Here is a 22,580-nt window from a genome sequence, read left to right as displayed (position 1 = left end):
AATTAAGTACAATACTGTGTATGTTGGCCACACAACAGCGGTGCATATTACACAGAATAAGTTACTGAATAGATCAGGGATTCTGAAGCGTATTCAGAACGTCATATTATCTGCCAAGGAATGAAAAACAAATTTACAATGAGTTTCAACAAATGTTATAGTTCATAATGCGTTGTTAATGAAAATACAGGATGTTCCAAAATTCAATACCCAAACTGACAGATAGGATGACGGAAACAACAACAAAAATGTGCCTCAAAGTAACAAAGTGCATTGAGTGCATAAAGAGTATTCAGAAGGCCCTTTTGTGTGACTGAAAATGACACAATGTTAAATATTTTTCAGTTCTTTATTGTATTGTTGTTGTTGTGGTCTTCAGTCCTGAGACTGGTTTGATGCAGCTCTCCATGCTACTCTATGCTGAGCAAGCTTCTTCATCTCCCAGTACCTACTGCAACCTACATCCTTCTGAATATGTTTAGTAGATTCGTCTCTTGGTCTCACCACATGGTAGAGGTTTGTCAGGACTGGCTCTCCCAAGGCCGTCAGTAGTTCCAATGGAATGTTGTCTACTCCCGAGGCCTCGTTTCGACTCAGGTCTTTCAGTGCTCTGTCAAACTATTCACGCAGTATCGTATCTCCCATTTCATCTTCATCTACATCCTCTTCCATTTCCATAATATTGTCCTCGAGTACATTGCCCTTATATAGACCCTCTATATACTCCTTCCACCTTTCTGCTTTCCCTTCTTTGCTTAGAACTGGGTTACCATCTCGCTCTTGATATTCATACAAGTGGTTCTCCTTTCTCCAAAGATCTCTTTAATTTTCCTGTAGGCAATATCTATCTTACCCCTAGTGAGATAAGCCTCTACATCCTTGCATTTGTCCTCTAGTCATCCCTGCTTAGCTATTTTGCACTTCCTGTCGATCTCATTTTTGAGACGTTTGTATTACTTTTTGCCTGCTTCATTTACTGCATTTTTACATTTTCTCCTTTCCTCAATTAAATTCAATATTTCTTCTGTTACCCAAGGATTTCTACTAGCCCTCGTCTTGTTTCCTACTAAATCCTCTGCTGCCTTCATCTCTCAAAGCTATCCATTCTTCGGCTACTGTATTTCTTTTCCCCATTCCTGTCAATTGTTCCCTTATGCTCTCCCTGAAACTCTGTACAACCTCTGGTTCCTTCAGTTTATCCAGGTCCCATCTCCTTAAATTCCCACCTTTTTGCTGTTTCTTCAGTTTTAATCTACAGTTCATAACCAATAGATCGTGGTCAGAGTCCACATCTGCCCCTGGAAATGTCTTACAATTTAGAACCTGGTTGCTAAATGTCTGTCTTACCATTATATAATCTATCTGAACCCTGTCAGTATCTACAGGGTTCTTCCATGTATACAACCTTCTTTTATGATTCTTGAACCAAGTGTTAGCTATGATTAAGTTGTGCTCTGTGCAAAATTCTATCAGGCGGCTTCCTCTTTCATTTCTTAGCCCCCATCCATATTCACCTACTACGTTTCGTTCTCTCCCTTTTCCTACTACCGAATTCCAGTCAGCCATGACTATTAAATTTTCGTCTCCCTTCACTATCTGAATAATTTCTTTTATTTCATCATACATTTCTTCAATTTCTTCGTCATCTGCAGAGCTAGTTGGCATATTAACTTGTACTACTGTAGTAGGCGTGGGCTTCGTGTCTATCTTGGCCACAATAATGCGTTCACTATGCTGTTTGTAGTACCTTACCCGGACTCCGATTTTTTTTTATTCATTATTAAACCGACTCCTGCATTACCCTATTTCATTTTGTGTTTATAATCCTGTATTCGCCTGACCAAAAGTCTTGTTCCTCCTGCCAGCGAACTTCACTTATTCCCACTATATCTAACTTTAACCTATCCATTTCCCTTTTTAAATTTTCTAACCTACCTGCCCGATTAAGGGATCTGACATTCCACGTTCCGATCCGTAGAACGCCAGTTTTCTTTCTCCTAATAACGACGTCTTCCTGAGTAGTCCGCGCCCGGAGATCCGAATGGGGAACTATTTTACCTCCGGAATATTTTACCCAAGAGGACGCCATCATCATTTAATTATACAATATAGCTGCATGCCCTCGGGAAAAATTACAGCTGTAGTTTCCCATTGCTTTCTGCCGTTCGTAGTACCAGCACAGCAAGCCCGTTTTGGTTAGTGTTACAAGGCCAGATCAGTCAATCATCCAGACTGTTGGCCCTGCAACTACTGAAAAGGCTGCTGCCCCTCTTCAGGAACCACACGTTTTCTGGCCTCTCAACAGATACCCCTCCGTTGTGGTTGCAGCTACGGTACGACTATCTGTATCGCTGAGGCACGCAAGCTTCCCCACCAACGGCAAGGTCCATGGTTCTTTTGAGGGGAGTTCTTTATTATTCTGATCAAAGTTACAGTATTAGTTCAAAATAAGCACTATTAATTTCAGCAGAGAGCACGGGCTCCAGTGCTCGATGCAAATAGTGTAGCGTGTTCTCTACGTGCGTTCGGCTGCAGGAATTCCTCCTCTGGGTAGACAGAGGCAGAATAAACTTACGTTTACACGGAGATCCAGAGGAGCAAGTTCCAAGGCTCTCTCCATGTGTAGCTCTCGATGTTATGTACTGCGACGTCAAGCAGGCACTAGAGTACTACATGCATTACATTTAAAAATTGTTATTTCTTCTGACATTTTCGTAGTATGTACACTACTGGCCATTAAAATTACTACACCACCAAGATGACGTGCTACAGGCGCGAAATTTAACCGACAGAAAGATGCTATGATATGCAAATGATTAGCTTTTCAGAGCATTCACACAAGGTAGGCGCCGGTGGCGACACCTACAATTACCTGACATGAGGAAAGTTTCCTTCTCGTACACAAACAGCAGTTGACCGGCGTTGCATGGTGAAACGTTGTTGTGATGCCTCATGTAAAGGAGGAGAAATGCGTACCATCACGTTTCCGACTTTGATAACGGTCGGATTGTAGCCTATCGCGATTGCGGTTTATCGTATCGCGACATTGCTGCCCGCGTTCATCGAGATCCAATGACTGTTAGCAGAATATGGAATCACTGGGTTCAGGAGGGTAATACGGAACGCCGTGCTGCATCCCAACGGCCTCGTATCACTAGCAGTCGAGATGACAGTCATCTTATCCGCATGTCTGTAACGGATCGTGCAGCCACGTCTCGATTCCTGAGTCAACAGATGGGGACGTTTGCAAGACGACAACCATCTGCACGAACAGTTCGACGACGTTTGCAGCAACATGGACTATCACCTCGGAGACCATGGCTGCCGTTACCCTTGATGCTGCATCACAGACAGGAGCGCCTGCGATGGTGTACTCAACGACGAACCTCAGTGCACGAATGGCAAAACGTCATTTTTTATGAGGAATGCAGGTTCTGTTTACAGCATCACCATGGTAGCATCCGTGTTTGGCGACATCGCGGTGAACACTTACTGGAAGCGTGTATTCCTCATCGCCATACTGACGTATCACCAGGCGTGATGGTACGGGGTGCCATTGGTTACATGCCTCGGTTACCTCTTGTTCGCATTGACGGCACTTTTAACAATGGACGTTACATTTCAGATGTGTTACGACCCGTAACTCTGTGGCTCTTCCTTTCATTCGACCTTGCGAAACCCTACATTTCAGCAGGATAATGCACGATCGCATGTTGCAGGTCCTGTACGGGCCTTTCTGGGTACAGAAAATGTTCTACTGTTGCCCTGGCCAGTACATTCTCCAGATCTCTCACCAACTGGAAACGTCTGGTCCATGGTGACCGAGCAACTGGCTCGTCACGATACGCGACTCTCTACTCTTGATGAACTGTGGTATCGAGTTGAAGCTGCATGTGCAGCTGTACCTGTACACGCCATCCAAGCTCTGTTTGACTCAATGCCCAGGCGTATCATGGCCGTTATTACTGCCAGAGGTGGTTGCTCTGGGTACTGATTTCTCAGGATCTATGCACCCAAATTGCGTGAAAATGTAATCACATGGCAGTTCTAGTATAATATATTTATCCAATGAATACCCGTTTGTCATCTCTATTTCTTCTTGGTGTAGCAATTTTAATGGCCAGTAGTGTATTGCCTGATGGAATTACGTATCTCCAAACTAATTAAATACGCTATATCATACATGTGTTTTTGTCTGTGGTATTTTCGTTCGCTTTTGAGTTCCGCGTGTAATTCTGACTCGCCATGAATGCAAGGCATAACAAACGTTTGTATTTAGCATTGTTCACATTCTCGACACAATACAGTGCCTCTACTCTGGTAAAACACTCGTATCGGAACGTTCATGAATATCTTGCAAAGAGAATTAATACTCGCGTACAATTTACTACTTTAAAGGTTATCGATAATATTTGTGTCTGGAATCCAACTGGCGGACTTCAAATGCATTCATTGCTTCATAGGGGGAGCGGGCGTAGGCGTTATTTTATTGCAAACAGTGAAACTGTGGAGGTTTACTACAAAATGAAGCTCAAACACTTTAGAACAATGCAACACACTACTATATTCGCTTATAGTGAAATCATACACTTATACCATTCTTTTTAGGATTGTGTGGAAACCACAAGGAAAAATCCGGGGAGTGCTCGTAGCTTAAGAACGTTTCTTTATTGAAACTGATATTATTTGTGGTATTATATAGATATATCAACGTTTATTACATTACATTCTTGTTGAATTACACAGGAGAAGTTGCTCAGTGCACTTGAACCAGGGCATGGATTCGGTAATATATGGAAATTGAATACCTATTCCACAGCGTAAGAAGACAAGTGTTTTATGCATTGTCGAAGACCTGTATACAAATACTCTAATAATCTTCTTTCTCTATACAAACGAAATGTAGAAACCTTTCAGTTCTTGTAACACAGGGAAGTATTCAAAGTAAATGCGGAAACCAACTTAGTAATCGGTCTGTGATATTTCGTTTTTAAAAGATTTTGGTACAAACGATTTTTGTGTATGCACGACAGAACACAGTTGGAAAACTGAATCTAAAAATGAAAACATGGAGTAGAAGCCTAAATGATCAGTTGCTCATTTCGGTTGTGAATTAATCCCGGTAATGAGATAGTTGTGTGAATATTTTATAAAACAACAGCGCCAGTTAGAGTTGAATAGTTATGTCTTCATCTTCGTATTAAATACGCTTAATTTTGCAATATAATATATGAAATCTACATCACAGAGAATCATGACGTGGTGAACTTTTTTCGAACCCACCAGACAGATCTCAATATGTCTGTTTCTCTTATGGGGTCATAAGGGAAAATTAAAACAATGATTTGCTTATGATTTTACTGTTAGTATCTTAGACAACATAACAGTGGAAGGTCACTGTAGTGAGTGATGGTTTTTGGGAAAAACAAAATTTTACGTCGATGAAACTGAAATTACAAAAACAAGCAACAAGCGGGAGATCGGAAAGTCAGCTTGTTTAGTCACCACTGATAATTAAGAAGATATTAGGTTAGCTTCCATTCAGAAGGCTGTGGCATGCAGCGACTGTTATACTGACTTGTAAATAATAGAGTTCAGCTATCCGTCGTCCTTTTGAAATTTATTTGTATTGGCAGATCTGGATTTCAGCTAGAAACTAGCCATTCTCAATGCACTATCATTTTTGATCAGTGCACGTAATGCCTCTTGGTCTGGATTCGCTCACAGTTCATTGAATACCAATGAATTCAATGAACTGTGGATGACGCCCGACCAAGAGGCATTACATGCATTGATCAAAAACGATAGTGCATTGAGAATGGCTAGTTTCTAGCTGAAATCTAGACCTGGCAGTAAAATTTCAAAAGGACGATGAATAGCTCAAATGTATTATTTATAAGAAGACATTTCTGAAGACAAAAGGTGAATATTGTGAAATCACGATAAACAAAACTGTTGCACTGATACAACGAGTGAAACTTCAAAATATTTCCTGCTTTTGCCGTTAAGAATCAGGCAGCCACTTCTACCTGTAGCACTGTCAGGGCTCCACCTGTAACGACGTCTTAGCTTCTTTTGTTTATATCTCAGTTCCTTCTTGCAAGTATGTAAACACGAGGTTGTTGCCTCTCTGACTTTCCAGGCCATATGAATATTTTTATTAGCTTCTAGGTGAGAGTAAGACCGTCTAGTAGATTAATGTGGCATAAAACAGAGACTTGAGAGATTTTAATGTCTACTAGGAATACTTTGTACGAAGAGTAATGAACTTAGCGAGTAACATTGGAGAAAAAAAGCATGGGTCATGGACAAACTATTGAAGAGTTCATTTGTCACGAGGAAATATTAGTGTACAAATTTTATGGAACATATATGAAGAAGGTATCTGATTTTCGGACATGTCCGAAAGAACGTATACTATCGAGAACCATGCAGCTCTCTTAGAATGAAATGATAATTAAATCAAGACCCTAAGCTGTCGACAGGCGTTGATATACATCAACGGCGACAGTTGAAAATGTGTGCCCCGACTGGAACTCGAACACGGGATGTCGTGCTTATATGGCAGACGCTCTATCCATCTGAGCCACCAAGGGCACAGAGGATAGTGCGACTGCAGTCGGGAATGTGGGTCTCACTGGGAGCGTGCAAGGGATAAATCCCTGCAGTCGCACTATCCTCCGTGCCCTCCGTGGCTCAGATGGATAGATCGCCTGCGGTGTATATCAACGCCTGTCGACAGCTCAGGGTCTTGATTTAATTATCATTTCATTTATGTAAAATGTTACTAATACATTTCGTTATTAATTGCGTAATTTTCTTCCAAGAGGGTGGCTCACCGACACTGTTTTGCAAAACTTAAGGGTGAAAGTAGCTTTGGCACGATGTGTAATTGCCAAGTAATACTGTTTGCTGAAATTTGAACGATGCAATGGGACGAACAGAAATGACACTTTTATTCAAAACGGTAATTACACTGACCACAGTCCGATTTAGTGAGTATCCCCTGGGCATACAAAAGGCGAGACATTTCTGGTATATGGTCACCATGCTCGGCAATGAATGCTCTGCAGCGTGTTTCCATGCCAACCATAAGGTTGGTTAAAAGTCCTTGTGGTAGGACGTCCCATTCTGCAACCAGCGCGGCTGACAACTGCTGGACGGTCGCCAGCCGCTGTGGCCGAGCCGTTGTAGGCGCTCCACTCCGGAACCGCGCTGCTGCTACTGTCGCAGGTTCGAATCCTGCCTCGGGCATTGACGTGTGTGATGTCCATACATTAGTTAGGTTTAAGTAGTTCTAAATCTAGGGGACCGTTGACCTCATATGGTAAGTCCTATAGTTAGTGCTTAGAGCCGTTTGAACCACTTTGCTGGACGGTCGTTGGCGCTTGTGGACGTGCTGCAGTTAGTGTCCCCAACGTACTCGTTGCCATTTACATTGGAGATCTCTCGTTCCAAGAGCTTCTCTGCCTCCGCTGTCAGATGCGGTTGCACATTGTCACCCCTAGAAATAAAAATCAACGGCGAATGCACCTCTAAAAAGGCGCAGATGGGAAAGGACGACAATGTCCAACAACGTTGAGCGATGAGAGTACCGTGTTCGAAGATTTGGAGGTCAGTACGATTATGGAACATTTTGCCTGTCCACAGGGTTGATACCTGGACCACTAAAATGACCACGTTCTGCAATACTCCAAGTCCTCTCAAACTGTGAGAGGAGTAAAAGCACACAATACATCCTGGAAAAATGAGGAAAGAAACAATTTTTAAATCAATACTGTGGTGTCACCGCCAGACACCACACTTGCTAGGTGGTAGCCTTAAATCGGCCGCGGTCCGTTAGTATACGTCGGACCCGCGTGTCGCCACTATCAGTGATTGCAGACCGAGCGCCGCCCCACGGCGGGTCTAGAGACACTTCCTAGCACTCGCCCCAGTTGTACATCCGACTTTGCTAGCGATGGTTAACTGACAAACTACGCTCTCATTTGCCGAGACGATAGTTAGCATAGCCTTCAGCTACGTCATTTGCTACGACCTAGCAAGGCGCCATTATCAGTTACTATTGATGCTGCAAAACATGTACCGTCAAGAGCGATGTTCACCAATTATGGATTAAAGTTAAGTATTCCAACAGATACGTACTATTTTTGCTAGTCTCAATTACTTGTCCTGTTCCAAACCTCACGCCAGCCTGCGTGAGCTTAAACGCGTGCCTTTCGGCTTCCTCCTAGTGGATTGGCTGTCTTGCCAGTCCACAACAAATACCACTGCTCATTAATAAATCAAATGCACCACTTTCACACTACTAATTTTCGCAATGAATCATTTTCTTGCGCTTCTTTATTTAGTGGCCCTTTTTGCATTATTGCCATTATTCCTCTCTCTGGGATACCGTTAAACCATATACTTAACCAGTTACATACCATTCTTTATACCATTTCCCTGTAGTGGTTTCTAAACGGAACTTCGGTATTGTTTAACGTCGTAAAAAGACATAGATTTCTTGGTTTCTAAACGGAACTTCGGTATTGTTTAACGTCGTAAAAAGACATAAAATTCCTCTCTCTAATTTTATTATGGATCCTAACGAAAAATAAGAGGGGCCAGGAGAAATTCATAAAGTAATCATGAAATACCTGAAAAATGTTATGTAATCAAAACTTCGTACTAATAAAACAGATCTCAGAGGAGAGCTATACTGTCTGAAGTTTTGATACACAGAGCTCATGATCAGAATTAAAAGGGCCAGCATGTTAAATATATTTTTGTTTATTTGGTGAAGGGTGCCAATGAACACCACCCTCACAGAATCCTGATCATCCGTTGACGGGGGAGGGGGGGGGGGAGGGAAATGTCCTCGTTAGTTAACGTTTGAAGGTTTGTTTCTCTTACTATATGTCTGCGTCCATTATTTGAAGCTGTAGAGCGCCGGCTTTCATTTCCAGTAGAAAATGTATTCATCTACTTCACCTTTCTCGTTGTTTCTAGAGCATCCGTCTCTTTGTTGCCCGTTCCGTTTCTCAGGTTATTGATATCTTTCTCTCTTAAAAACGAAGTCTTGTTATTGTGAGGTGAATCGAGTACATCGAATACATAGTCATATGTTCGCTGTTTGTTGAAGCAGTAATTTCTGGATATCTTGTCTGTGGGGCTATTCTTAACTTCGTACGCAGAATAAAATTTACGGCATAGATGGGACGAGTCTACGCGCTGCTGACCTTACAAACATGTTCAGGAAACTATAATGCAGTTTTATAAACTTCAAACTTAGTAACACTTAAATGATAAAAAATGTGTAGCAGCTGCAGATTACACTTCAGTGTGAAAATACAAAATTATGTAATTCGCCAAGAAATTTGAAATCTTACGCGATATCTCCGTCAACACACTACCAACATCTAAGCCAGTCATCAGCACTTAAAATGGCGATAAATAGCAGGAGATGAAGCCGTACTTCATGTTCTCGACTCTGTGAAACACACCAAGAGCTTACACTTCAAGTTCAAAAACATTGCTGTTATGGTGGTGTTTGTTTCCCCTTTCTCAGCTTAGCCGATTTTGAATTTCATCATAGCATGGACTACTGTTGAGATTCCATACTAACGTAAAAATCCACGTTACATCACCGGTGTAATACCAAGGGAGTAAAGAAAGCTCTATATCCAACTACCACGAACAGTTAACATGGAGCGGGACTCTTACCTTTACACACATTTTAATACTGTGTTACAGAGGCAACAAGAGAGGCAACATAGAGCACAGAGATTTTGGACACCCTTCTGACCAAACCCAGTTTCATTACAAAAAAAAAAAAAAAAAAAAAAAAAAAAAAAAAAAAAAAGAGGAAAGCTCTCTGTTGGAAGTTGTATTTCTTCACCACTGTCCCACATTTGAGCAGGTCTATTCAGTCAGTTATTGAGTGACCTACAATTTAACGAAAGAAGGAGTGTTGGAGTCTAATATCCCTTCAACAACGTGGTTATTAGATACGGAGCACAAGCTCGGACAGTGGAGGGATGTGTAAGAGCTGTGGCCCTTCAAAGGAACCATCCTGGAATTTGCCATAAGCGATTTAGGGAAATCACAGTAAATCTAGATCTGATCGACCAGATGGGGATTTGAATCGTCGTCCACCAGAATCCGAGTACAGTTAGGATTTAACGTGGACATCCGTGGCACGTTGCTACTTCGAGAAAGAAATGAGAAGAGACAAATATAAACCCTGTGTGTGGCAATAAATCGAAACCCAGACATTTGTATCTGTAGTCTAGCGCTCACCACTTAATTTATTCATTTATTTATTTATCTACCGTTTTTTTCAGCTCTTAAAACAGTCTTTTCCAGCCAGTTTTTCCTCCTTAGCTATGGTTTTACTCCGTTTCACATATATATACGTTTTATTTTTCTTCTTTTTCTTCCCAAAACAACTTTGGTTGTTTCTCCGGAGTGGTGGGCCTGTTTACGGCCCTCGGGATACCCTCGCAGTAAGAGATCTTCTCGTACAGTGCATCCCCAGAATATTGTATGAGTGGGGCTTCTCCCTACGTCAGGACTACACTCGTCGCTGATGGTCATGCAGCGTGGTGCAGAACAGAGTTTCATCGGTCATTACAAAGCAACTCCTGTGCATGGTCATGCAGCGTGGTGCAGAGCAGAGTTTCATCGGTCATTACAAAGCAACACCTGTGCATGCTTCCCTTTCAAGGCAATAATCCAATTCTAGCTGTTTTTGCTGTGATGTTAACGGCAGCCTACACAAGGGATGGTCCAGCTGCTACTGGTCTCCTACCAATGTTGCGGAATGACAAACAATGCTGCGAGGAGTCCGTTACTTGCTGTCGGACGGCAGGCGTTGATGTTAAGGAGCTAGGAAGTGCCTGGTGCTCAATACTGTACTCCTTCCTTGTGGTGGTCAGACGTGGTAGACCGGAATCTTGACGACGAGGATGTCTACCCTAACATTACCATGCAGTCCAACAAAGGGCCATTGTCACAACCAAAAGCCCCACAAATCTGGATATTACATAGTTCGAACAGCCGGGTAAATGGGGACCCACAATGAGCCCACATTAAAACTCTATCAGGCGGTGGTAACTCTGGGCCGCACGAGTAAATAGCGTCTCCGTGTCCTTCACAGTGATTACTCAGTATCTGGCGCGATTCATACCCCGTACAAACTTAATGAAATTCTGTAACCGCACTAAATTCGAATAACACTAATGCATATTAGTGGCCGTCCTACTTGTCACAGAGATTGCATCTCTTATCACCGAGAGAGGTGGCTCAGTGGTTAGCACACTGGAATCGCATTCGGGAGGACGGCGGTTCATACCCGCGTCCGGCGATTCTGATAAGGTCTTCCTCCATTTCCCTAAATCGCTTCAGGCTAATGCCGCGATGGTTCCTCTGAAAGGGCAGGGCCGATTTCCTTCCCCGCCCTTTCCTCGGTCGATGGGACCGATGACTTCGTTGTTTTGTCCCCTGCCCCAAATCAGCCAACCGACCAATTATCAGTTACATACGTACCGATGCTGCATAGGTATACATCCACATCTACATCGTTACTCTGCAATTCACACTTAGGTGCCTGGCAGAGGGTTCATCGAACCATTTTCATACTACTTCTCTACCATTCCACTCTCGAATGACGCGTGGGAAAAAGGAACACCCACATCTTTCGGTTCGAGCTCCGATTTCTCTTATTTTATTATGATAATCATTTTCCCCTACGTAGGTGGGTGTCAACAAAATATTTCGTAAATAGGTTTCGCCGCAAAGAAAACCGCCTTTGTTTCAGTGACTGCCACCCCAACTCGCCTATTATATCACTGACACTCTCACCTCTACTGCGCGATAAAACGAAACGAGCTGCCCTCCTTTCCACTTTTTCGATTTCCTCCGTCAATCCTACCTGGTAAGGATCCCACACCGCGCAGCAATATTCCAGCAGATGACGGACAAGTATGATGTAGGCTGTGTCTTTCGTGGGTTTGTCGCATCTTCGAAGTGTTCTGCCAACAAAGCGCAGTCTTTGTTTCGCCTTTTCCACAATATTATCTATGTGGTATTTCCAATTTAAGTTGCTCGTAATGGTAATTCCTAGGTATTTAGTCGAACTGACAGCCCTTAGATTTGTGCGACTTATCGTATACCCAAAATTTATCGGATTTCTTTTAGTACCAATGTGCATGACCTCGCACTTTTCTTTGTTTAGTGCCAATTACCATATTTTGCACCATACAGAAATTCTCTCTAGATCATTTCGTAACTGCAGTGATTTCAATAGACGATAAATTACAGCGTCATCTTGAAACGATCTAAGGGGGCTGCTCAGATTATCACCTAGATCGTTTATGTAAATCAGGAACAGCAGAGGGCTTATGACACTACCTTGCGGAACGCCAGATATCACTTCTGTTCTACTCGATGATTTACCGTCTATCACTACGAACTGTGACCTCTCTGACAGGAAATCACGAATCCAGTCACGAAACTGAGACGATACTCCATATGCACGCAATTTGATTAATAGTCGCTTGTGAGGAAATCTAGGAATATAGAATCGATCTGAGAACCCTTGTCGACAAGTTACACTGATGCCTAATCATGTCTGATGGGTGATTCATTATTTTTGGCAGGCAGTGCGCATTTTAAAATGAATTTACGCTTCATATTTCCTGTTTATACATTGCATCAAGCCAGGAAATATTATCTAATAAAATGAAACATCTGCAGCCGTCCTTTCGATGTTATTTGTTACATATCAACAAGTTTCGGTGACTCAGTACACGATCTTCGGGACTTGAGTGACTGTGAGGAGGTGAACACCAGTCCAGTCGTATACACAATCCCCTCAGTGACCAACGTCTGTGAACTAGATTATTTAGACTACTATTACCGCGATGTTGGTGGTTGATTCTCTCAGAAACACTATCGCGGTTACGGTAGTCTACGGAATTCACTTCATAGATGTTGGCCACCAATGAAATTGTGTGTGCGATTCGAGTTCACACCTCATTGTCACTTAATGCCTGAAGAAGGTGTACTGATTCACCGAAACTGACTGCTGTATAAGAAGTAACATCTGAAACGTCCCCTTTGAACATTTATACAAAACTGTGCTTAAACTGACACACAATATTTTTTTTAGCGCAACGCAATCTGACTTTCATAAATCCCTACAAAAGAATGGCCCTGACTAACATTAACCTGTACCTTTCACAAATCACTTACCTCACAAAAATCTTCGTTACTCAAGCTACTGCAATACAGCGAGCGCCACTACAGCCAGCTAAATAAAAGATTCAAACTACAGACGGCACTAACTACTGATAGGCATAGTTAGCAATTGAAAGATGTTAATAGAGAGCCAATAATGTATTTACCTTAACAGTCATAATATATATAGTAGATCATGACATCCAGTGTTACAAATTTCAAAACTCCGCAATCTCTCTTCCCACATCCACCACTGCTGGCGGCTCACCTCCAACTGCGCAACGCTACGCGCTGTTCACATCCAGCTGCCCAACACTACAATGGCAGACAACAATGCAAACTAGCCACAGACTGCACACAGCACAGCCAGTGATTTTCATACAGAGCGCTACGTAACGTTGCCAATAAGAAAACATAAACAGCCTATTTACATAGCCTACTTACACATCGAAAGAATGGCTGCAAGTGTTTCATTTTTTACATAGGTGAAAGGCCGAGGTCCCACAAATCTTCAATCACAAGGATGGACGTACAGTATCAGTTTTACAATTTAAGAGCCACAGAACCTACAGTTTTTTTAACATGGTTTTAATTTATTCATCATAGTTCAGTTTCTTTACTCGAAATCCTAGACCGATTTTTGTTTTTATTAAACACCGTTTGCAAAATGTTGCCGTAAGTTTCTACCTTTACTGATAGCGCATCTTTCACTTATCGTGCAGTCGGTAGCCAAGTAGATAAAAAACATAGTTCAGGTATTTTGCAGTTTTTTCTTAATGGCAAAGAACGCAAATTTTTACATTAATTTTTTACATTTTTACATTATTTTTCAGGATTGTATCTAGCTTTGTCAGAATTTTCCGACTGAAATGATCTTCTGCGCTTATAGCAACCAGCACCATTTTCAGAATAAGATTTTCACTCTGCAGCGGAGTGTCAACTGATATGAAACTTCCTGGCAGACTAAAACTGTGTGCCGGACCGAGACTCGAACTCGGGACCTTTGCCTTTCGTGGGCAAGTGCTCTGCCATCTGAGCTACCCAAGCACGACCCACGCCCCGTCCTCACCGCTTTACTTCTGCCAGTATCTCATCTCCTACCTTCCAAACTTTACAGAAGCACTCCTGCGAACCTTGCAGAACTAGAGCACTTGCCCGCGAAAGGCGAAGGTCACGAGTGCCAGTCAGGGTCCGGCACACAGTTTTAATCTGCCAGGAAGTTTTAACACCATTTTGTTCGTTAAGCTACCACACTACATCACTGCAGGCCATTAAAGACTGTAATTCCTTCTCTACTGGGACGAGGCCTCATGTAGACGTAAACACTGTTTATCTTAGAAATAGCAACATGGTACGCAAACAGTTTTTTATCGCATGCGAAACAAGAGCTGATATTATTGTTGCAGCAATCAGATCGCGTCGTTGGACGGCCCCGGATCGGACTGGGTGCGCGTCTGCGAAAACCTTACCAACTTGTTCCTCGGCGAGAACGAACTCGCCGAACTGCCAGTCAAGTACGCGGCTAACGGGATCAACGGAAACGGCATCAACGGCGGCGGCGCGGTCTCCTCGCTGCGGGACTGCAGCAAGCTGACGTGGCTGAACGTGGACTCGAACCGGCTGCGCGCGCTGGAGGGTGGCGCGCTGCCGCCGTCGCTGCAGACGCTGAGCGCGTCGCACAACCTGCTGTCGGCGTTCCCCACGGCCGCCGTGGACGCGCTGCCCGGCCTCTCGTGGCTCTACCTGCGCGACAACTACATCGCCGACCTGCCGGCCGTGGCGCTGCGCCCGCGCCGCCACCGCCTCGAGCAGCTCGACCTCGGCGACAACGGCATACACGCCATCCCGGAGACGCTGTTCAACGGGTGAGGGCGCCAGCCGCACCGACGCTGTAACTACTTGTTTGTTACCAACAACGACAACAAAAAATTCTCACCTATTCTTAAGATCTGCATGTGCTAGAGTGGTCTGACCTACTCCTTTTCCTTGAACACATCCGCATACTATATATTGTCCGGTGCATACATCCCCCTCACCCCCTGGTGTCTCCCTTCCTCTCCACCCCGAGCCTGTTGCCACGCCTTTAACGATGTGCCCCACCCTCTCTCCATCTCCTCACCCTACGCCTTCTTTCCCAATGCAACTTCCACCATCTACCCCTCCTGGATGATGATCTTCGCCCTAACATTTACCGTTCCTACCAACTCTAACCCCACCATCCTCCTGCCCCTCCTCAGGGTTCCCTCTCCTCCCCCTCCCTTCTCCTGAGCGGCTTTCCCCTCCTACTCCCCCTCCCTCTCTTGTGATCCCCTCCAGTGTCTCTGCACTCCCTCCTGCCTTGTCTTCTCTCTTCATCTTCTGCCCCACCATCTCCTGTTTCTTACAACGGAACCTCCCCATCACAGCCCCCTCAGATTTAGTTATAAGTTGGCACAGTGGACAGGCCTTGAAAAACTGAACACAGATCAATCGAGAAAACAGGAAGAAGTTGTGTGGAACTATGAAAGAAATAAGGAAAATACACAAACTGAGTAGTCCTTGGGCAAGATAGGCAACATCAAGGAGAAGGTGAGTTGCGGGACGCCGTGGTCCCGTGCGTAGCGTGAGCAGCTGTGGAACGAAGGGTCCTTGGTTCTTGTCTTCCCTCGACTGACAAGTTTAATTTTTTATTTCAGACAGTTGTCAAAGTTCAGGCACTCTCACATAATCAACTTCGCTCTCCAAAATTCCAGGACATGTTCAGCTTTGCTTGGACATAAGCAGCATTTGACGGTATACACACGGAAACATTGAAAACGTTAAAAACATATGTTATGACAGAGCACAGGGAAAACTGTGCGACTGTGAAACTGTTGCATTCATTTGTTGCAGTTTATGTCACAAACTCTTATGTTTTCATCACTTTTTTGGGAGTGATTATCACATCCATAAGAAAACCTAAATCGGGCAAGGTAGAAGAATCATTTTAGCCATTCGCCAAGTGTAGAAGTTAGGTGGGTCGACAACATATTCCTGTCATGTGACGCACATGCTGTCACCAGTGTCGTACAGAATATATCAGACGTGTTTTCCTGTGGAGGAATCGGTTGACCTATGACCTTGCGATCAAATGTTTTCGGTTCCCATTCGTCGTTTCGTCTACTAATCGCACTGTTTTGCGGTGCGGTCGCAAAACACAGACACTAAACTTATTACAGTGAACAGAGACGTCAATGAACGAACGGACAGATCATAACTTTACGAAAATAAACAAAGTAAAATTCTCACTCGAGACAAGACTTGAACCAAGGACCTCTCGTTTCGCTCTCGCTATCCACTGGACCATACCGCTCCTGAGCTTATGTTATCCTTATGTTGCCTATGTTGTGCATGGACTACTCTGTTTGTATATTTTGCTTAATTTTTTCATAGTTCCACACAATTTCTTCCTGTTTTCTCGGTTGATTTGTGTTCAGTTTTTCAAGGCCTATCCACTGTGCCAACTTATAACTAAATCTGAGGAGGGTGCGATGGGGAGGTTCCCTTGTTAGTGTACCTACTTACCCCCCTTCTCTCTTCATCCCGCCGCCCTACCCCACTGCTGCCCCTTGCTCTCCCCTCCTTTTCCATCCTCTCTGGCCTCTCCCTCGGCAGGTCCAACCTGGCAGTTTATTCTTCATTGTGTGTGCTCCAAGTGGGTTTTAAGTGTGTTATTCACGATTGTTTTTAACACTGTGGCCGACTTTTGAACTTTGCATGTGCCTTCAGTGTCTTCTTTGTGTTTTAAGAATCGCCAACTGTGTTTTTTAACTTTATGTCGACTTTTTTACTTGTCCCCCCATGAACGTCTCCATGTCAGTGTATTTTTACCTCTATTATCTCTCCTTACTTTGTTATATGTCCCCTTTTTTATCACCTTATATATGTAACATTTTATTCTTGTCTTAGTTGTCGTGTCACTCGGCTGAAGAGCGGCGGATTGTGCCACTGACAGCCCTCCCCTGCCCATATGTGGCAGGGGAATGAAATCACAATAAAGAAAAATAAAAGAAACAGAGTGGTGTGCATCTAGGAAGGCAGGTGAAGATGATACGCACAGTACCAAATGAAGCCAGTCTTTCACATGAATTGAAAAATTAAGTTTCTTAAGGGTATACGGAATGAGTTTTTCGATGACAAAATCGATTTTTGGGAAATGCATTTTCGAAAAATTTAGACCCTCCCGTTTAATACCATGTATAAAATATTTGGATGACGTGAATAGAACTATTTTAAATAATTTTTTAAAATAATTTCGCCACACGATGTTCCACACCTTGTATATGAGACGTGAAATATACCTGATATAGACAGCCTTGACAGATATATAATTGAGCACTAGAGAGTTAGCTTTTCTGTTGGCTACTCTGCTAGACAGTTGACAATAGATTCTGCACCATTTGTATTGTTTGTTTTGTAAGTACATTGTTGTGAAAGTCGTATGTGAAGAAGTCATTGAGTTTTCTTTCCTTCAACATGCCAAGACCTAGTCTGAAGATATTTAGAAAGCGTGTGCATTGGCGCAAGAAAGTAAAGTGTACTAAAAATTCGTCTGATACGTCTTCATCAGTATCTGATGTCCCAGTAGCGACTAACCTCAACACTGGTAGTGATACATTGAGTGATGCTGCTGTCTCTACACCGGAAAGTGCTTCAAGCAGAAAACTAGCTGGAATTGACGATGAATACAAGAAACTAAATGCTGGGACTACAAAATATGAGGTAATTAACGTCTCTTTATTATCAGACGTTTTGGAGAACAATGTGTGCTGCAAACAATGTTTAATATGTGGTGTTTCATTGAAAGCAAACTTATATGTAGGACTTGCTTGTGAATTAGATTTGATGTGCAGTTATTGCAAACACAGTGTTACTTTCTTCAATTCCTCACATGTTACTGCAGATACAGGTAAACTATACGATATAAACATTAGACTGGTTTATGGATTACGGGTTATAGGAAAGGGCAGGGCTGCAGGTGCCATGTTGTGTGGTGTGATGAACCTCCCTCCTCCACCTTCAAAATTTAACACAACACATAATTGCAACAGGCTCTGCTGTAGAAGATGTGGCACAGGAAAACAAGAAAGATGCTGTTGAGGAAGCAGTTGTTGAAAAAATAATAGCAGAGACTTGTCCATAGCTTATGATGGAACCTGGCAGAAGAGAGGCCACACATCTCTGTATGGTGTAGTAACAGCTGCAAGTGTGGACACTGGTAAGGTAATTGATGTGGCAATACTTTCCAAGCATTGCAGATGCAAGGAGAAAATGAAAAATAAACATGAACAGGAGTGCATGGAAAATTACTATGGGTCAAGTGGTGGTATGGAAGTTGCTGGTGTAAGAAGTATTTATCAACGCTCAGTAAAATGGTACAACGTTAGATACAAAAATTATCTTGGAGATGGTGACTCAAAGGCTTTCAAAGAAATTGAGGAACTGAGACCCTATGGTAACGATGTGAAAATTTCCAAACTGGAGTGTGTTGGCCATGTTCAGAAAAGGATGGGATCAAGACTTCGACAGCTCAAGGCTAGCATGAAAGGGAGGAAATTGAGCGATGGAAAAACTTTAGATGGGAAAAATAGACTGACATATGCTACAATAGATCATATTCAGAAGTGCTATGGTCTAGCAATAAGACAAAATGCAGCAGATGCAGAATTAATGAGAAGAGCAGTCTGGGCTCTGTTTTTTCATACAGCTTCAAACAATGAGAATCCCCAACATGGGCTATGTCCAAAAGGAGACGATAGTTGGTGCATGTACGACAGAGGCAAGGTAACTAAGAAACAACACAATCACCCTCATCACCTGCCACCTGCCATAATGGATGAAATAAAACCAATATTCCGAGACCTCACAGATATTAGTCTACTAAAGAAATGTCTTCATGGCTGGACTCAAAATCCAAATGAGTGTTTGAACCATGTGATATGGAATAGACTACCTAAAATTGTGTTTGTTGGTATAAACACACTTCACTTAGGCGTTTATGGTGCTGTTTCATCATTCAGTCAGAGCAACATAACAAAGTGCAAAGTTCTGCAGAAGTTGGGGCTCTGTGTAGGACTAAGAATTGCCGCAGCTATGCTTTGTTTGGACAAGGAACGGCTCAGGTCTTCAGATACTGCCATAAAAGTATATTCAAAGACGGCTAGACAGCATAGCAGAGCCATCAAGAGGAAGCTGTTGGACGATTCTGATGATACAAGCTATGGAGCAGGCTTGTACTGAAGTAAAAACTTTGAAGCTAATTTCCCGTAACTTTAGTTCTTTTGTGTATAAGGTACATTTTCTCAGGGCCTATTTATAGTAGAAAGATGAAATTTTCTGTAGCTGCTCCTTAAGACATTCTAATATATCTGAATTAAAAGATATGTGGAATTATTTTGTATTAATGAATGTAACTTTTAAAATACTTGTTAAAATGTATAACTTTTTTAACATTTACAAAAAATAAAATATCTGAAAAACTATACATTATTTTTTCAAAATTAAAAATTCAGCATAAAAGCAGAACATATCTCCATCTGTGAAAAAATCAAGACTATTGTCCAAATAACAAACGAGAAAATGTTCCTAACTTTTAGCTCAATTTAACATTGTAAGCATAGGGCGTTCCGTATACCCTTAAAAGACATCATAGTCTTGACTGTATGAAATATTTATTATTTCGATTGCAATTTCGGCCTTAGGGACAGTTTCAGTAACACTGCAAAAGTTACCAAAACACAAAAAACACAAAAATGAAGCACAAGGTTTATATACGTAATTAAACAAACATTTCATTGAGATAGTATCATAATCACAAAAATTGGTGAGAAATGTACGTAACTTCCATTACGGCAAACTATAAGACCATCTGAATTCAGTAAACGTTGTCTGGTACATCAGCGCACCTGATGATGGCAACGTGGTCGATTGCCGAAATAGTGTGTCCTATGCACACTAATACCAGGCTGTTCACCCGAGATTTATTTCGTTATGTCACAATTATTAGACAGCTCTCCTTTGTACCATAGAGGTTATTTCCTGGCGTCTTAACGGATTTCCTGACAATGTGTATCCTCTTAATGTCCGGGTATTCGATATGTTATTTACCTTGGGGATTCTGCGAAGAACCTCGTCAGTTCTTACCTTACTAGTTCAACTAATATTTAAACATTCTTTTGTGACACCGAGTCTCAAATGCTTCCATTCTCTTTTGTTCTGGTTTTCCCAGGGGCCATGTTTCACTACCATGCAATGCTGTCCTCAAAAGTTCATTCTCAGAAATTTCTTCCTCTAATTAATGCCCGTGTTTGATATTCTTGGCCAGAAATGCCCTCTTTGCCATTGATAGCTTCCTTCAACTGTCTTCCGTGTTCCGTCCATCGTGGCTTATTTTGTTGCCTAGGTAGCAGAATTTCTTAACGTTTTGTACTTGGTGATCCTTAACTCTGATGTTAAGCTCCTCGGTGTGCTCACTTCTCCTACTTCTCACTGTACCTTTACCTTTTCTAAACACAAATTGATTGTCATGTAACAGATTTTCGATTTACTTTTCCATTTTTCTGTATACTATTTTTGTTAGCAACTTGGATATATGAGCTGCTATGTTGACTGTCGCACTTGTCGGCCTATTCTAGTTTCGGAGTTGTGTGGATGATGTTCTTCCAAAAGTCTGATGGTTTATCGCCAGTTTCATACATTCTATACACCAACGTGAATAGTCGTTTAGTTGCCACTTACCCCAATGAGTTTAGAAATTCCGACGAAATGATATCCATACGTTCAGCCTTATTTGACCTTAAGTTGTCCCAATTCTTTTAAATTCTAACACTAATAATGGATTCCCTATCTCTTCCCTTTCGACTCTTGTTCCTTCTTCTGTTACCTCAGGTAAGTTCTCCCCCACCCACCCCCACCCAAGGGCACCTTATAGAGGCGTATAACGACTCTGTCCACCGATCCGCTCTCATTCTCATGCAGCTACTTCGCCCTAGCTCCCTGCGCTTCCTGTTTATTCCATTCCTGTATCACTTGTATTTCAGTATTGCTAAATGTCTCTGAATGCTTCTGCACTTCCCCCTTTCGTCGAATAACTGAAGTATTCATTTTGCACCGAGGAAGGTGAGACGCGTTTGAATTTCGTTGAGTATTTGGATTCTGGAATAAGATATACCAGAGTAGGCAGTTATGTGTGAGAGATGTGTACATGTTTAAAAAGCGCGGACACATATTGCACAGGAAAACATAGGTACAAGGAAGGAATTCCGAAGAAACCTCAGGTAACAGAAAAAATATTTCAACTGATTGACGAAAGAAAAAAGTACAAAAACATTCCAAAAAGACAGGAATACAGCAATATAATTTCCTTAGGAATAAAATAGACACAAAGCGCAGGGCTGCCAAGTCGAAATGGCTGCGGGAAAAATGTGAAAACATCGAAAAGAAACTATCGTCGCGGAAACTTAATCAGCACATAGGAAAGTGAAAACAGTCTACGTGGAAATAAAAACAAAGGGTAGTATCATTAAAAAAGCAATGGGACTCCCACGGTTAAATGCAGAGGAGAGAGCGGATAGGTACAAAGGGTACATTGAAGGCCTGTTGAGGGGATGGACTTACCTGATGACGTGGTAGACGTAGAAACAGGGGTAGATAGGGAAGAAATACGGGATCCAGTGGAACAGTCAGAATTTAAAAGAGCTTTGAGAGACGTAATATCAAATAAGCCAGAAGATATAGGCAACATTACATCGAAGTTTCTAAATCATTTGGGGAAGTGGCAACAAAACGACTATTCACCTTGGGGTGTAGAATGTATGAGACTGGCGATATTCCATCACAGTTTCGGAAAAATATCATCCAAACAGTTACGAAGTTGGAAAGTGTGAACCAGTGCGGGAATTACCGCACAATCCACTTAAAAGTTCAAGCATCTACGTTGCTAACAATAATAATACACAGAAAAAATATAAAAGGGAGTTGAGGATCTGTTAGTTGACTACGTTTTGCTCTTGGAAAGGTAAAGATAACAGAGAGACGGTTAGTAATGGTAGTTAAAATGAAGAAAAATCAAGACACGATTAATGGATTCGTCGACCTGGAAAAATTGTTTGACAGTTTACATGCTCTCTGTTACAGTGAGAAAAGTAGCACGGCAAGAACAACTGTAACTAGGCAGCTGTGGGAGTTCGGGTCTTCCTACTATTATTCTCGTGGTGGTTTCGCAAGTTACGTATAGGATGATGCCATAAATGAGTTGCTCAAATGGAAACATGGTGCTTTATGGGCTGTGCAATTTTCAAATTTATGTTCTATTTGCCAATTTCGACATTTTAGACATTGTC

The 22,580-nt window shown here is 42.3% G+C and overlaps 1 protein-coding gene across 1 annotated transcript in view; it reads left to right on the top strand.

Moving 5' to 3' along the window:
* LOC126160135 (chaoptin-like) overlaps nt 1-22,580 on the top strand; it is a 153,756-nt gene that overhangs the window by 62,641 nt on the left and 68,535 nt on the right. Inside the window, exon 4 of the mRNA XM_049916887.1 lies at nt 14,628-15,086. Within this exon, the coding sequence (XP_049772844.1) occupies nt 14,628-15,086 (459 nt within the window). The remainder of the gene's footprint in view (nt 1-14,627; nt 15,087-22,580) is intronic.

Source organism: Schistocerca cancellata, chromosome 2 (genome assembly GCF_023864275.1).
Source record: "Schistocerca cancellata isolate TAMUIC-IGC-003103 chromosome 2, iqSchCanc2.1, whole genome shotgun sequence".
NCBI lineage: Eukaryota > Metazoa > Arthropoda > Insecta > Orthoptera > Acrididae > Schistocerca > Schistocerca cancellata.
The sequence above is the reverse complement of the archived record's forward strand: the minus strand, read 5'-3'. Positions and strand labels throughout refer to the sequence as shown.